The sequence below is a fragment of the Pararge aegeria genome, chromosome 11, assembly GCF_905163445.1.
Source record: "Pararge aegeria chromosome 11, ilParAegt1.1, whole genome shotgun sequence".
Classification (NCBI taxonomy): Eukaryota; Metazoa; Arthropoda; class Insecta; order Lepidoptera; family Nymphalidae; genus Pararge; species Pararge aegeria.
This window is the reverse complement of record NC_053190.1, coordinates 9,488,834-9,507,726: the sequence shown is the minus strand read 5'-3', so window position 1 is coordinate 9,507,726 and position 18,893 is coordinate 9,488,834. Positions and strand designations below refer to the sequence as shown.

The window sequence follows — 18,893 nt, the reverse complement described above, 5'->3', positions numbered from 1 at the left end:
ATAGTGCGATGTAGGATCTTATGGCGCCATTTAGTTTGTAAATGTGGAGACCGCCACAATTTTTAGAAGGCCTACCTACTTATACGTATTTTCGAAACATCTTGTCTGTAATCACTTGTGAATGCCACCGTTCACAGTGTCTGGCTGACACGGTGGTAGAATGCCGAAGGAAAAGGTTGTGAACTCCTGAACACACTTGCCAAAGTTAAAGAGGCAACGTTACCTAGGTGCTTTAAATCTTTGCCTTTTTTAACGATTCGTCGCTGATAATTGTTCTCAGTTTTTATTTATTATTTAACCTGACTGACAAAATGAGCAACCAAACACACTACGTACAACGAAAGGTTCCGGCCGACCAAGTACGGAAACGATCCCAGGGAAGGAAAGAAAGAAAGAAGAAAAAGAGACCAAGCAGATTGATAAAGAAGCGCGCCGTTCAGACCGGAACTGTTGTGATGCAACAATGCTGCTTTGCAGCTGAAAATAGCATAGCTTTAGTACTTCCCTGGACGAGCTCTTTAAACCTTAGAGATGAAACCTGTTATTTTCTCAAACCAGATTATTTTGAATTGAAGTTACACCTACAGAGGCGGCAAGCGGCAATCGATACCATTTGTTGGCTCATTAGGACAGACTGATGTATGTCTAGAATGTTAATTCAAATTAGTCGTCAGAGCTCATATTGAGACGAAGTTTTGTTCAAATACGTTTTAAACACTAGTTAATATACTAGAATGAGTAGTAATTATTTATTATATATCCAAGTTTCCATGTATACCTATACTGGGTGACGACTGACCTTTCCGATTGTCTTGTAAAAAATAAGTTGTGATAGGTAAATGAAATAGAAGCCTATGGCATACTTTATTTTTTCTATTAATGAATTCTACTCATTTATGGTATATTTTCATACTAAAACTTTAAAAACTGTACTTCGTACACAGTGCCTTCCGTTTATGTAGTTTTTAGATATGCGGGACTATAGTAAAATAAAAGATATTTGGAAAACACTACTGTGTTTTACATATATTTAACTTGCCCATGACAATTGACACCCTATTTTTTCCGAGACCACGCAAAATTCAGCCAGTATCATTACGATAGATACACGCGGAATTTTAGAAAACTTTAAATTATTATTAAATTTTCTGTGGTCTGGTCTGCAGGGCTTCGGCCATGGCTAGTTACCACCTAACGACTTGCCGTCAATAGATTTAATATTAACCGGATAGGTGTAGCACTGCCATACATATCACTACAAGCAAGTATTCTTAGTAATGTGGTATGTGTGCAATCTAGTTTATGTATTAGTATGAACGAATGAAATAATGAATAAATAAATATACTACGACAATACACACACCGCCATCGAGTCCCAAAGTAAGCGTAGCTTGTGTTATGGGTACTAAGATAACTGATGAATATTTTTGAATAACATAAATAACATAAATACTTATAATATACATATAAACACCCAGACACTGAGAAACATTCATGTTCATCACACAAACATTCTCCAGTTGTGGGAATCGAACCCACGGCCTTGGACTCAGAAAGCAGGGTCGCTGCCCACTGCGCCAATCGGCCGTCAAAGACAGAATATACTTTAATTGCAAGACCACAAAAAGTACATAAAACTTTATTATTCATTGTTCTTAGCATAAAAAAGCACTAACAAAACAGCCTGATTGACCGATTAGTACCTACCGATGCAGTGATTATTTTGTAGGTATGTTTTCATAATTATTATTAACCCAACCTTTCTGTTTTCTTTTTTGCTTAATCCCAACGTTGACAAAACGCTACTAAGCGATGCTTAAGTGTCTGCATTTCTGCTGACGGTCTTAACTTTTTATATCGTACAAATGCAAGAATAAATAAATAAAAAGGACAAATCTGTGTATTTTGATGGATACTAAAGGTGAGTGTGAAAACCTTGCTTCTTCCTCGCCGTCAAAGGACAGCGTAACGCCGTAAGTAATGGCATCAAATCAATACACACGAACCCTACTTCATCCAAGTTTCTTACACAAGCTGCTAAGGTGTAGAACACCCTTCCGGCGTCCGTGTTTCCTCACACGCATAACTCGAGTAACTTCAAGGCGAAAGTTAATTGGCCTCTTCAAATTATTGCACACTACAACCAACACAAAATACAGGTGTTGGTTGTAGGCAGGCGCGGCCCAACCTAGAACCCAACATTGCGTTCCATCGGGCAAGACTTAAGCATCAATTTCTTCTTCTTAGTCGTCACAGTCTTGACAGACTGGCCGTGGTCGTCATTTGGGTGTTGTGGCTCGCTTTACAATCCTTCGCCACTCTTCTCTAATGGTTACCTTTCTTGCGCATTCATGTAGAGGAGCCTCGATTGTGGCCTTCACTTGGTCCGTCCATCTCATCGGTGATCTACCGCATGCTCTGCTTATAAGCACAAATTTATCGTGCATAGTGCAAAGTGCAAGACTCGCAAGCTTATATTTCCGTCCCATGAAAGAGAATGTATGATTATTTTTTATTTCATCATAATTCAATTTAAAAAAATTACAATATCAAATTTTTTAATCCGTGTGGTGACGGCAGACCAGAATACAGTTGTCACTATCCCACCTCTTCCCGCGATGTTGTACGAGGTGACTACTGCGAACCCGTGCCTAGCGTGGTGATTACGAGCAAACCCTACTGTTGGGAAAACCCTTTAGTCCAGCAGTGGACGGTTAATAGGCGATTTAGGGAAAAAAAAAACCGTTTGTTTTGACAGGATTACTGAGTGGGTTTGTGACCTCACCACTACATGGCTCACTTCTGAATTCATCTCTTCTATCATAGGAGAGAGAGATTTATAGCATAGAGGTTACCTAGAGAATTGAAATGTTACTGGAGCATGAAGTATTATGAAATATTTTCTTAATGAATATATAATTGTTAAAATATTTCCTTTTATGTAATTGTAGGCGTCCGTTAGCCATCCTATAACTCATATACCTACTCAGTGTCTAAGTCTAGAGCACCGCGCCATCAAATATTCTAGTGCCTATTCCTTGCAATAGTACTGCACCCCCACCGGGATTATTGTTGAGGGCAAGTTATTCATGCACTGGAGGGCAAAATCCTGTGGTTGCATCCATTCCACAATTTAGATATACTCATGAAGTTCCTACGCAACGTTAAAGGACCGGGTTTTACGTAAGAATATTTCCCGAGAGCACCATCAACATTTATTAAGCTACGTAACAATAGTTACAAGGAGAAAACAATAAAAAAATAATTGCATTTTTTACTAAGCATAAATTTTATAGTGACGGTAATGGTTTCAGCAATTAGTGTAAAAAGTGCCTGGTTTTACAAAAGCGTCCCGGATTAGGTCACGGACAAAAACGAATAGCGCACCTTCAACTAATATAATAGCTTAATGAACTGTTGAGAAAACTTATAGTAATTTTATTTCTTAGCCACTTTACTTTCATAGTCAGTAGATGCACTAATGATATTGCTTAATATTCAACAGCTTGAAGATTTTTAAATACTTACCTATTATTTCTTTATTATTAATAAGTACTTACTTATAAAAATAGGTAAGTATTTAAGAATCTTCAAGCTGTTGAATATTAAGCAATATCATTAGTGCATCTACTGACTATGAAAGTTAAAAGTAAGTACTTATCTCCAGAATTATATAAACTTACTGTTTTTTGCTATTTATCGAACTTATTATACGTACTATATCGAAATTGTATAAGTACTACTTTGGACTTTGTCCGTAGTAATACTTGGTGGGTAATATCAAAAAAGTTAATCTATTTCGTAAAAGTAGTACATAGACTACTCCTTAAATTTAAATGTACTTAACGTACGTAACGTACGTACGTACAAAATCTCCTAATAATGTTGCAGAAGCCTGTGTATTCTTGACAAAACGTTAAACAACCGTTTTAAAAAAACGGTCAAGTACGAGTTAAGTCTCACTCGTACTTGACCGTTTTTTACCGGGTTTTGTACGGCAGCATAAACGGAAACTTTTAAATATTATTGATTTAATTCAAAAATATATATACAATGAAAATCCCTTTTGTTTGGACAGCTTAACTAGGTGCGATAACTGCTTGATAATTCATCAGCCTCGACTTTTTAATTTCAGACTCTTGGGCACATGTGTTCTTTCTTATAGCAGAGCGAGTTTCCGATAATACACCCACCACGCTGATCTAATACAAACTGCAGGCTGTAATTAAAGCTAATTTCTTTAAAAAAAGTATAAATAGTGACTTTGTTTTACTTCTATAATATTAACATAAACTTCTATTAAGACTTTTTATATTTTTTCGGCATTGTTCATTATAAAAAAACCTATTTCAGAATGTACAAATTAAACCCTTTGATACGATACCTTTCATGACCACTAGGTCAAGGTTGTCAACATTTTAAGTTTGAGTTCTAACGCGAACTTTAAAATTTTTGCCCCATTTCTAATAATTTACCACGAGAATAAAAATCATTGATTTTTCGTGTTTTACTTATTACTTCGAAGCAAATTCCAAGATTTTGGGGCCCTAGTAATTTTACATAGGAATAATGCTTTATAGATTATATTATGCGGAGCCTTTGAATTTTCTTTAGAAAAACATGAAATTACAAACAAACTCCATATTTACTTATTTATTTTTATACATAATATGTACGATAATAACTTAACACTTGAATAAAAATAAAACAGTAGAAATGCGCCACTAATTTTAGCATGTTACAGAAATATCTTATTTTTAGCGATAAGGCCGCCCATTGTTCCTGTGTTTTATTGTGTTGTTTTTGTTTATAATTTAATTTCTGTGTACAATAAAGTGTATTTTCATTGCATTTCATCTATTTTAAAACGATGACGACCAATACAAGCACTGTAAATTTTAAAAGACTAATAGCACTTGATAAGTCTGATTGCAAAAACAATGAAAAGGCAATAGAAACATCCGATCAAAACTTCTTTCTGAAGGTATATCTACTTATCTTCATTAAATAATCGCATACGTTTTGATAAACCCAAAATCACGATTACAAATGATTACTATGCTACAAAATAGTATCTACTATGTATAATTAAATGACTTGATGAAGATTTGTTGAAGACCTTTGTAAATGGACAGAAGAAGCTTGGTGAGGGTAACAGTAAATCACTCACCGTTTGTAAAATATTTAAGAGAAATATTATATTAACAGTTTCAGTAAATAGTTGAGCGTAATTCCAAGTTTCATCAAAATTTAATTAAAAAAATAAGCATTATAATACATTAGTACATTATTGTTATTTCATTTAAAACTATTATTTGAACTGCCGATTTTATAATCTTTAGTTTCAATCTTTCAATCCGTTTAGGGGAAGATTGTTTCGGAATAAAAAGTAGCCCAAACAAAATGAACAAAATAATTGACAAGATGTTTTCCCTATTTTTTATTATTAAAAAGACGGTTTAACGAAATAATTTCTACATAAAACTTCTTCGTTTTTTAATATTTTATTATTTCAGTATAAAGAAGAAGCTAAGGTTGCAGGCTTTTTAAATTGCAGTTGCCATCTTGGTTGTCACAAAAACAACGCACTTTTACGTTGATATAAACTGCAACACAAGATATTTGCATCAAGAACAGATACAATCCGTGGAGCAGTCTCGAATATAGGTCGAGTACACCATGCACTCTTCTCGCCTGGATACATGAAAGCAGACATTGTTATTGGCCGCAGCATATAATAAAACGAACCATATGCCGTGGTTACACCTTTATTCATTTAATGAAAAAGCGCAATATGAGGGCTACAAGGCGAATAAATTATTATTTAAATCGGACCGGCAGGTTCCTGACATTTGTTCAACTTCAACTTTATAATATGATTTGAAACCTCTAATTAAACTTAAGGCCAATATTATAATAGTTGAATAACTCACCTAACGTCGTCGTCGAATTACTAAATGTAATAAAATAGATACACAAACTGTCAACACGTACACACTTATTCCTTAACAATAACTTGCGATTTAAAAGTTAACACCTTAATCAATTTTTATGCTCCTATATATTTTTTTCTATACATTTTTACTGTACGCCAGAGTACAGAAAATAGAAAAGTAACACAGGCGTCCGGCGTAAACAGACCAGCCGTCCGACGTAGGTATACCATTTAGCGAAAAAAACACAGTTACAGAAATGAGTTGGGGTTGTCATAAATACACCAAAGTCATCTATTTAAACATATATATACGGATACAAATTTAATAATATTAAATAATTATATCCATTAATACCAATACATATTTATAAAATACATTTTGAAATATACCGAAGGTTTTTTTAGCTTAATAGGGCCTTCTGCCGTAAAATACTGCAATCGTATTATTGCAGAACTAGCTGTGGCCTGCGTTCGACGACGTCCACGTTTATTACGGTTTTTTTTAATTTTCCGTGAGAACAGAGTAAACTATGTTACTCTCCATCCTTTAATCCATAAACCTGTCACGTAGGTACTTTCTTCCATGTTTGGAAGTAGAAAATGAATGCTATGGAAGGGCCCATGCCCTTACGGCTCTCGGGGGTACAACTTTATATATATGCAATGTAGATGTTTTCTTCTTTACTTTGTTGCTCTGGATAGAACGTGTGGTGCGAAGGGGAAAATATAGCGATACTAATAAGGTAACTTTTTCTCGAATGTTATTTTTTATTTCCGTTTTATGATACAGGAACAAGTTAGACTTAAATATCGTAAATAATTAATTTATCATAATTGTATAAAATTGATAGTTTGTAAAAAATTACGTGTACAAAAAAAAATTAATAATTTAATTGTGTCACGTAAAACGGCATAATATTTTTTTTAAGAGTAAAATATTATAGTATATTTATTTATTTATATTATCGGTAGAGCTCTTTATCTCTAAAAATGATGCAAGGCAGTCGTTTATATTCCCACGGGAAGTAGAAATATTATTTAATATAAATAATTATAAAGAATTGAATAATTTAGAAAACTCTATGCGAGTCTTACTCACACTTGGCTGATTTTGATTAAACAAATAAACAAAAAATATTGCTATTTTTCTATGACAGCAAGCCGTTCTGAATACGTATTGCCGATTCCACAGAACAAAGCACAGAAATTTTTTTGTGTGCCTGTATCAATAACTAGTCCACTGACGTTATTGTGTACCAACAAAAAAGGGAAATTTTTAGTATACTTCGGATAAATGTTATAAGCGGCTGCCCAGAAGTTCGTCCGCGTTTGCTTAGGTTTTTTTTTAAATACTTCGTGAACCGTTTATTGTCATTGAATATTGATGCCCCTATGTCCGTCCATCCGTCCGTCATGGCTCGTTACCCCTTTTGTCTGGCTTAAGGTTCAAATTATAACTGGTAATGAATACTTAACTAACAAAAAATAAAATACTTTCTAGTTAGACGCAATCAAATTCTCTTATTTATCTAGAACTGTTACTGCATACTTCTATAAAGTATTATTATCTGTTGCTGTTACAATAATTAAAAAAAAAAGGATCTTATTATTAATTTTCTCTTTCATTTTCATAAGTGTGTTCCAACCATTCGTTTCGTCACACACTAGTTTTAAGTCATCGCAACTCTTAAATTTTATATCGTGTTTGAGTTCTTCCCTATACTTGCAGGAAATATCAATTTTATAAATTTTAAAATGATTTGAACCTGCGACTCTGGCAATCGCGGCCTGAGAGCTTTAACTACAAAACGACGTTTTTTATATGTATTTTAAAATTTATAAAATTTAAATCGTTTAACATTTTATATTAGAACCTCTATGTACTTAACTTTGTAAAAACCATTTATATCAGGAAGAAACGAGAAAAGGGAATTTTCGGGAAGCGCATAATATGAGAGAGAAGTATAAAAAGTTTAAAGTGTGGAATTGTGTCACTTTAAAATGCGTTGCACAAAAAATTGAGCACTTTCTTTATTTTATTTCACTTTTTCTGGGAATCAACTAGGTTTTTGCGAAACCACCGACCGTATTGCTGAAGATAGTTTTGGCAATAAATTTGAATCTCCTTATGAGTGTGCCATGATGGGATCCGGAACGTTGCAAACTTAATAACAACCTTAAAAACTCCGTTTCCTCTATTATTTGCTACTTTTTAGTTGCCTAGATAAAATTTAACTTAGCCAGTATAATCAGTCATCCTCGTCATCATCAACATACTATCATCCACTACAAGGCAAGGATCTCCTTTCAGCATGAGATGGGTTAAGTTCGTCGGCGACCGTGAAGGCCAATTGCAAAGCGGTTTGTAAAGTTTATAGAGAAGGCTCAAGAATTCAGGTTTTCTCTTAATGTTTTGCTTTACCGTTTTTAACAAGCGATAATGTGTGAAAAAAATATATAGCTATATATGTGCATTGTAACTGTACGGAAGCTATACTGACGCTCGACCGTTACAATAGGTAACTTCCACCGCGCGCGTGCTCGGGGTCCGAATCCCGGACATTCATCTTTGGAAGTTGTATGTATAGTAAATTTTTTTTAACACTTCTCTAGCGCGACGTAGGATTTTTGTGGCGCCATCTTGTTCGGTAATGTGGAGACCGCTACAGTACAGATTGCAATACATCGGTACTTTCTGAAATTATAATATTTGTTATTTTTTAATAAACTCTTTATTCCAGCGGCTTCAGTCAATACCGACAAAAATATACCGTATTGATATGTTTTCGATACCGGATGTTTTATAACAATATATATGTATCGATTTATCAATATACCGATATTTTTTCTAAAAGCCTTAAAATACCTATGCCATCATTGTGATGATAATGAGTGAGAAAAATATTAAGACGCATGAATATTGTATGGTCAAAGAAGAACCAAAGTTAAATCGTTTGTGAGCGAAAACAAATTTCAACAAGGATTTAGCTAAACGGAATTAGGAAAAACAAACTTTGTAGGCTTTGTGTACTAAAATAAGCCACAATATTCCCAGAGTTCCCCGCAGAAGAGCAATGAACGTTGAACGAGTGTTCAAACAACAGGTCCGGAATCAGAACGAGGTACAAACATCATACATAATACATAATTTTCACACCAACCACGTACGCGGTATTTTGTCGGGAGGCGCACGCAGCCACCTTTGTACCAAAAATCCACCTGACTAAATATTTCTACCAGAAGACGTAAAAGGTTATCATTTACGACTGAGATTAAACTTTAAAAATCAAAGTTAATTTCGTATCTTATTGACGTACCTCTTTAGTTTATCTGAATGGGAATCGACGAATGTGCTTCTGTCACAAATTCATATTTTTGTAAGCAATAATGACTCGAGGTCTTCAAAAGGCACAATAGATAAAGCTTGTTTCAGATAAGATTATAGAATGTTTTAGATTAGTATGAGTAAAAATCTTGGACCGTCTCCAATTATAAACGACTATCTCTTTATAATATTAGTACCTATACATGAAGTATTGTAAGTTAAAACAATCACACAAATTATGAAATTATTACGTTAATTGTTATGTGCCACTGTACCGCTACGTACCAACTAAAAGTTGCATAGTAGTAGCGTCGGAACTCGTAAAACGTGCAAATCATAAAACCAAGAATGGTTTTACGACACGCAAAGAACGGTCTAGCGATGCGCAAACAGGGAGACTCGAGTCTTGTGTATGAAACAAGACACTTTTGATACTAACTACTACTGACGTTGACACTGTTCAACACAAATGGATTGAAAAGCAGTGTGCGTTGAATTATTAAGAAAAACTTATCGGTTTAATCATTATCACAAATAACTTCCATGCTGTTTAAACACTTAATTAATGCGATTAAATTTAGGCGCTGCGGAAAGCGACACTTTATGTCTTATGTCGAATACAAGATACTTTTGAATATCTTGTTTTCTTGAATTAATATTAAGTCAACTCTGTGTAAGTAATATAAAGTAAAAGACAATAATGGTGTCAAAGTACATTAACTTGGCAAACGCGGATTGCCAATCCAAAATTATTCGGTGTAAGCAACTAGAAACTGAATGCTGTCAGTTGAAGATACATGCCACATGAATAATCTTTCCTGCCGTTTTTCAAACTAAGTACTTTTTGATCTGGTGAGAGGCTCCGGCCGACGTGCCGCTAAGCGATTAAGCGTTCTGGTACGATGTCGCGAAGAAACCGATTAGGGTTATATGGGTTAAATTTAACATGTTAGCCCGTTACCATCTTAGACTGCATCATCACTTACAATCAGGTCAAGGGCTAACCTGTAGTAGAATAAAAAAAAAAGCACTACGAAAACAGAGGCACTTTTTTGTCTTGTGACGGCTAACTTTAAATATTTTATTTTGATACAATATGTAGTGATTCAGACTACACAATGTATACTGTCAATTAGACACCATCAGTGTCTTGACAGTTTACAATGTGTAGTGTGAATCACTACACTGGTGTCAAATTGACTCACGCGGATTGCCAATAAAAACCGTTTGAAACTGAATGTTGTCGGTTGAAGACACAAGCAACAATATAAACCGTAAAGTAATTGTGAGTTTGTATAGACTTCATGAAGCTGATGAAAAAAACCAACCAAAGTGTTAGCAATAACAGTTTTTCGCGATAGTGTCCCGCAGTGACGTTACAAATAAAGTAACATATTAAATCAATGGTGTCCCGTATCGGAAACAAAAAGCGCCAACGTTTGCGCAACGCCTTAGACACCCACATTTTACTAAATTGCATATTATATATCACCGCCCACTCTCGGCTAAAAGAATTTCTGCCAGTAGCGATATTATGTGCAGAATCCTGTATTAATGTCATAAGCGTCCATTCTAGTCTCTGGTACAATTTTTCATTCAGCCGACAAAGGGAGGCTTGTGAAAATATTTTCACTGAAATTTCGCAATATTTACTTATTAGGAGGATAAAATAACACTTTCGACAGATTTTAAGGAAAAATGTTACTTTCGTGTATACTAATACACGAACGGATATTATGAAGCTGAATAGATTTTTTGCTTGATCACGCTCAGGAGCAACTAGTCCGATTTGAAGCTTAAGTTTTGTCTTAGAAGGCCTATTTATTGAGGTACGTTATGTTATATTATATAAGATCACGCTACAACCCTTATTTACTTCGGTTAAAATCGCAGGGTACCGATTTTTGTTCATCGTAGACTGCCGCACCAGCCACGGAAACGCAAAAGTAGCACTTAATGTAAATTTTTCAATACCAAATATACAATGAATTGTTTCAAATGACGTGATACTGAATTGACCATTAGCGTCTTGATGTCGTCTTAAGCATTTTTACTGAATAATAGGTTAGCTTTAAAAAAGCTAAACTGGCTTTCATGTGTATTCTAGTAACTTTAAATTGTATACTATAGCCCAGAATGACTTGCTATTCGAGTGAGCGAGTTATTTGCTGTTTATTTGCTATTACCATCGAGGAGTTTCATCTTTCGCTGAGAAAACTTTTGAACAATACAACACAACTAACATCACACAAAAAATTCATCAATAAAAATGCTTTGCCCTGACTTGTCTAAGTTCCAAAAGGAAGACTAAATAAACTCTTGCAGTTTTTGCTACATTTACAGCGTTTTTCCTCGCTTGCAGCAGTGCGCGATCAACTCAGGCCGGTCTAATTTTCTTTAAACATACGTGTCCTGAAATAACTTCCGGAATGCGTGTTTGTTATGCATAATATTATTACTGACTTTGTATATTACTTTTCAACTTTAGGAAACGTTCCTTCTCCTAATAGCAAATCGAAACTTGATGTTGCAAACGTTAAATAAATAAGAACTTAGTAACTAAATTTGATGAAAGCGAGCGTTACATGGTATACGTTTTCTGCATATATTTCGAGTGGATTCATCGTAATGAATTAAGAGCGTTTAGAAATTGCAAGAGCTGTATACCTTACTATATTCACGTTACTTAGCGGCATCATCAACATGAGCCTATCAACGTTCGCTGGTCATATGCCTCGTCTTTCATAGAGTGGGGTTTTAGTTTTCAACCCACCACGCTACTCTAATGCAGTTTTGTGGGCTTGTATGATTATTATCACATGGAATAGTAATCGGGGCATATTATGCCTTAAAGTGATCCCCCACATCGTAATTATGGATTTTTATGTAAAATTACGTGAGTGTGTGAAAATATCATAATTAACATATGAATTTAAATAAAGTCCAAGTAAATTTCACTCGCATTAACGGTGAAGGAAAACATCCTAAGGTTTCCGCACTTGACTACGGCCTAGTGGGCCAGTGATGGGCTGATATGATGATGAGATTCAAATAGCACGGCACAAATCGCATCGCGCGAATAGCCGTGATTCGTGAATAAATGGATCGGTAGCCGCGTCTTCGGCCGCCGCTGTACCGTGGCATACTTGGTATATTTCCATTTTTTTCAATCACTAGACGCTTAGCCGGTCTCGTAGCCAGCACGTTAACCAACAATTCTCTTTGTTTCAGCTCGTGGACACACAGAAGTCAAGGTAGAACTGCAGATGGAGAGATGGGCTGCTCGCGGTGGCTCAGTCAGACTACGCTGCGTGCACGATGTACCGCCCCACTTGCTGGACAAAGTTGTCTTCCTACGCCACGGCACCAAAATCTTCCAATACATAAGGGATCGAAAACCACCCTATAGGAACTTCACTACACCTGGAGCTGTGCTCAAAGTAAGCTACTATCCTGAACTCTAATAATCCAAAAGCTTCTGCCTCAGATGTCTTATACTGTTTGATCATCATCATCCGCAGCCTATTAACCGCCCACTGTTGGGCAGGGCTCCTTTCTCATTTTATATAGGAGTGATCGCTCTGTTCTAACGCGGGTTAGTGGGCTTTAACAAATATTGCTACAAGTAAGTGATTACAACCGAGACCGATGGCTTAAATTGCTCTCCGAGTTAGGGGGGTTGAAACCGCCAATCTCCTAGCTCCGGGCGGTAATTACGGGTAGGTACCTACTGCTAATTCATTAGTAAAAAAACATAATCCCTACCTAGCAATTTTGGGCACGACCCAGGATTCGAATCCAGGACGTCGTGATCCGTAGTTAAACATGCTAACCACTTGACCAACGAGGCGGTCAGTATACTATGTACATCCATTCTATTCTAATCTAATAAAATTTATATTCTAATCAAACAGTTTTTACACTTTGTATAATGTGTTGTTGTCTGTTGTTGCTTAATTCGGCTCAACCGATAAACCGATGTTGATAAAATTTGAATTAGAATAATACTTATCTTTGAAAACATTTGGAAGCATTTTTTACCTTTTTAATTAATTTATTTCAAGTAGGCCTAGTTTAAAGGCACTTTTGAAACGTCAATTCATTATGTTTGTAGTGACTCTACCGGTTCGGAAGGCGGATTCCACCGAGAAGAGCAGGCAAGAATCTCAGCAGATTGCCCAGCCATTTCGTTAAGAAATTCATCAATTGTGTTATAACCACGAATTATTAAATGTGTTTTAACACATTGTTTAAACTTAATTATTGGTAGGTACAAAGTTACCTTAGGAATCATATTATAAAAGCATGTACGGTTTCGCAGACGGTATCCAGATGTCACTTACGTATGTCCAGTTTGAGTTAGCCGGTTGTTTAAAATATACACTGTTCGTTATGACAATATATAATAAGCATAGTTACAAAATTTTACAGTGGGGGTACGGGATTTGATAAAATAGAACATTGATAGTAATTTGTCACTGGTAATTTGAAAAAAAAGTTGTTTTACAAGTTCGTCAAATAAATCATGTCATACATTAAAATAAGTGTAGGTTATGTGCTACATTAGGGCTCTCTATTGAACTTTTGACATGTCACAAAACTGAAAATGACTTGCAGTTCCTAAAGTTGTGACCGCTACGCCCCAGTACAACTCAAACTATCAAATATATGTCGCAAAATTTGATTGTAGAGCAGAACAAGTTGAAATTGAATCAAATTAAATCAATACTCCCGTGTGCGAAGTAAAATAGTTTATGCAGTAATACCCACATAATAAGCTTTGGATATTTGAAACTTGGTTTTCGTTCAATTTGAATACCTACTTACCTATTATCACTTAAACAAACAGCAAGAATATTTTGAATTGTACGTTTACTTTTTCAATTTATCTACGTAGTTATGAAAAGCAATATTAGTTGTAGAACTTTTTGTGGCAGAGTCCGTATCTACTGAGAATTTCATTTTTTTTAAACAAAGGCCTTAAAAGCTTTTACATTTTTTTTTACTTCTTTGCACAAACTTAATGCTAAATCTTCTCTACCAGTGACTGTTTATTTTTTGATTTCCGTTAGTCGTAGAGCTTTTTTCTCAACAGCTCGTCCGAGGAAGTACTATCGTTATGCTTATTTCTGCCGCCAAATAGCACTGCTGTGTTCCGGTCGAAAAGGCGTGGTTGCTAGTGTAAATGCAGACACATAGAGCCTAAAGCATACATCTAAGGTCGCAATCTAATACTTTACCAAAAAGCGGTTATTGTAACAATTAGAGAATTCGAATTGTTGGAGGAAAAGAGCGCTATAAGTATGTAATAGGTGATCATTTAGGTATATGATCTCTTCTCGGAATTATACGGGTTTAGGTCGTAATTGGCCTCAGGCCTCAGTCTCAGGCATGCAGGTTTACTCACGTTGTTTTTCTTCACCGCCAAACCATTGACAGCGAAACCCAAGTCTTAACCAGTGGATATCACCTTAATTTCGACATTTAAAAAAATTAACGAAAGCCAATTAACATAGAACCTACGAACGAAAATAATAAATAAGTGTCAAAATTGACGTCATAAAATACAATATCAGAACGCGAACTATAACCCAGCTCGCAATAGCATTCTGAATTACCTATATAATTTCTGCATTATACGTGTTAAGATTGCATCACCAGGCAACTTTGTCCCATGGCAGTTTATTTACGGTGTCGTCCCTTGCGATAATACTCGCGTAAATGAATTTATTTTTATGGCAGATATTTTCTACCTCGTGTCTGTTTTCTTTGTCATAGCGCCGTATAGGTAATTCCACGTTATGTATTTCTCTAACATTGCGCACGACCATATTATTTTATTTATAATAATGTTTTACATTTTCTCACAATAACAATGTAAACACGACAAAATCTTATATACCTAATAACGCAGTTACTAGTAGGTACACGTGTTATTAATATACTTTTAAACTTGCAACACCGCTATCTCCATGCAAGAAAAATTTCAACTTTCCTGATAATAATTTTATTCGCCTATCCCTAACCTCATCATTACGTGAGCGTCAGCCATAAACAAGGACTCCGAACGAGATACACATTTTCAGGAGTATTTTTCGCATGTGGGAAACGTACTAAGTTATCTACATGCGAAAAATACCCTAGTTATTATTGTAATATTGAGAAAGAATTGGGTAAAGAAAATGAAAAATAACGTTATTCTTAGGTACTTTCTTTTGTTTATAATATCATATTCATACAAACAACCCTTTAACAAACTTGCAGTTGTCCGCGACTTCGTTTGCGTAGAAGTTGTAATATGTATAATTTTCCCATAAAACTCTTATCGCCTGTTCCACACTCTTTAAAAAACTCTCCACGCTGTTCCCTGCTCTCTATGTGTATTGTTAAAAAAAAGTGATGAGCTTGGCGAGTCGCGCCTCAAAAGACAACGGTCACGCTCAAAATCTCACTCTCCTATGAGACTTCTTTTCTGCTTTTTATTTTTGACCTTAAAAACGTTATTTTGGTATATTTTTTACAACCTACATGACAAACGAACAACCTACGAATCTTAGGTTAGGTATCATATATGTTGATTTATAAAAGAAATAGGTAACGTAGATCCAAGTCGGTAGTTCTATGGCTGACCTGGCTGTGAGAGCCTGAAATTAGATTATTGCCTTGGCATAGCTTCGTGCCTCCGTGAACGCGTTTAGCTTTCCGCCCCAATTATAACCAATCAACTACTGCGGCTCTGGGTTTATCTAAATACGAAGCCACTAATGACATAACATGGCATGATTTTGCATGAAATGAGCTATGGCTGAAAGCATGCAAAAAAAAAAAACAAAAAAAAAAGGGAATAGGTACTTATAGCAAATTCGTGAAGTAAATATTTTGTTTACTTACTATTTTATGACAAAAATTTTAAAGTAGCTACACAGTACAGTAGCACTACCTGAAGTATTAAAGTATTTTACAACCGACTTAAAAAAAGGAGGTTCTCAATTCGACTTCTTACACGCTTTATATTAGCTTCACTTGTATGTTTGTTTGTAACCGACTTCTTTGGGCGCGATTTTGACCCACTTTAAACGGTCAGATTTCTTTCAAACTTTTTAGACATATCGAGGACCGATGACAATACACTAATCTGAAAAGATTATTCCAATTTTCTCTATAAAAAATAAGATTTTTTACTAATTACTACAGCGCCATCTAGACCCAAATGTAAAAAACCTATGACGTTCGCGTACCTAATAAATTCCACAGAAAACATTAAGCTACTAGATGGTAGAGGGCGTTAGCTATTTCTTTTTAATGGCCTGTTTTAAATAATAATAAGAACTTACATTTCGAGAGACGGGCACAGTGAATAAAAAAAAAAATATTTTATCTCTTTAATGGTGGATGGGTTACCGATTAATTTTGCTCTAATAAAAATAATAGATCAAGAAAAACTAAAAAAAATCGCTATTATGAATAAACTAAAAGAAAGAAATTAGTTTTGTTTTTTATACCAAGCGTGTTTTTTTAGTTTGTTTGAACTATTTTATTTTTTATATATTTGTTACTCGATTACGCCGCCAATTATAAACCAATTTTGATGATTCTTTTTTTGTGGTCCCATTTTTATGTGTTGAAGATTTATGGACGGGATCCTGGAGATTTCGAGGGAACTCTTGAAATATTATAGGCCCATCTATAGCAATTTCAATCTTTTTTTATAGGAACCTGTGCATCTTCTTTCGAGAAGCGTCATAAGGTCAAATGAAACTTTTAATGAAGATGGTCTTAATTAGGATGGCCACCGGAACTGTCCAATAATTAGTATTACACAGGTAGCGCTTGACAGAGTGGTCGTGGTTGGCGATGATACATTTTCTTTGGCTACAGCAGCCCCCGCGATGCGCCTCCACTTGTTACGTTCTTCAGCGTTTCGGGAACATTGGACTATGGAGGTAGGTTTATGGCTGCTAAGCAATTTATGCTCGTCACAATAAAAAAGCTAATGGTGAAGTGCTGGGAGAACTCCACAAGCATGAACACCCCGTTCTCGAGAAAAGTCTTGTAAAGGGTTATGAGCAGTTGACATTCGGCTATTATAACATAGACGATTGCATAACTAACGTCGAAAAAAATTTTTTTCACAAAAAAAAGACCAACTTTTTTAAACATCTAAAAAGCAAGAAAGAAATATTTTCTACAACTTATTTTGATGTCGATGCCAAGAAAATTGTAGAAAATTATTAGGTTATTTCCTTGTTCTCTTTTTCTTTGAGTCCTTCAACACATGGTTGTAATGTAGGTAGTTTAATAATTAGCCCGCACTTCATTATGTTGTTCTACCAATAAACCATTCTGCGATAGTCCGTCGTTTTATTAAGTACATTACATTTTGGCGCAGTCGGTTATTTTAATTAAAATCATGCCTTTTGGTAAAATCGAGCCTTTTGACGTTAGTTCCCACAACTGGGATGCATATTGTCGTCGGGTGAAGCAATTTATTGCGTTAAATAACATCAGTGAAGATTTACACGTGGCCACGTTGGTAACACATGTCGGCATTGCATGTTACGAATTGATGTGCGACTTGTGTTCCCCGGATTTACCGGAAGACAAGAAGTTTGAACAATTAGTGAAGATTGTCAAAGACCACTTGGAGCCACAAAGGTCGGAGATCGCAGAGAGACATATGTTCCGGCAAAGGAAGCAAAAGCAAGGGGAGATAGTGAGTGATTATTTGAAAAGTCTAAAACATCTCGCCAAACATTGCAATTTTCGGGATTCTTTGGAGGTAAATTTGAGAGACCAGTTTGTTTCTGGCCTTCAAAGTGAAGATATGAGGTCACGATTGTTTGCCGAGCGGAACATCGATTATAAGCGAGCAATAGAACTCGCATTGGCGCTCGAGGCAGCGGAGAGACATGCAGCGGAGGCAGCGTCCGGGGCGAGTTCCAGCGCCATCTCGGAAGGGCTGCATCGCATCAGATCCTCACCAGCGCGCGCGGAGCGCGGGCGCATGAAACGGCGCGAGGGAGCGGGTGGCGTGCAGGCAGACGCGGCGGCCAGGGCCGGTGCGCTGAGCCTGGAGGGCTCACGGCGCGGCTGCTGGCGTTGCGGGCGCAGCGGGCATCCGCCGTCCCGGTGCCGCTACAAGTTCTACAGCTGTGATTCGTGTGGGCAGAGGGGCCACCTGAAGGTCGTGTGCGGTAATGTTGATAAGTGTAGTGATGCGGTTATACAGAAAAACACAAAAGGTCAGTTGTTTTTTAATGATTCCGATGACAGTGTTTTAGATTTTTATAATATAATTTGCGAGGGTAATGACCCGTATTATATCAAATTAAACGTAGAAAAGTCTGTAGTTAAATTTGAAATAGATACTGGTAGTAAGATCTCTGTAATTTCAAAGCATTTTTATGATAATCATTTTTCTAGCGTTTGTTTACAACATAAAAATTTAAGGTTAAGATCTTACACAGGTAGTGTTATTGAACCTCTGGGATATATTATGGTAAATGTACAATGTAAAAATCGTTTGTATAAATTACCGTTGTATGTTGTTGAAAACGGCGGCCCTCCTTTACTAGGCCGTGCCTGGATAAGAATTTTACAAATCGATATCACAAATTGCCATAATTTATCCGA

General features: G+C 35.9%; 1 protein-coding gene across 1 annotated transcript in view; it reads left to right on the top strand.

Annotated features, from left to right (window-relative positions):
• LOC120627302 overlaps positions 1-18,893 on the top strand; it is a 113,647-nt gene that overhangs the window by 71,566 nt on the left and 23,188 nt on the right. The window contains exon 2 of the mRNA XM_039895254.1: positions 12,492-12,700. Within this exon, the coding sequence (XP_039751188.1) occupies positions 12,527-12,700 (174 nt within the window). The 5' untranslated portion in view covers positions 12,492-12,526. The remainder of the gene's footprint in view (positions 1-12,491; positions 12,701-18,893) is intronic.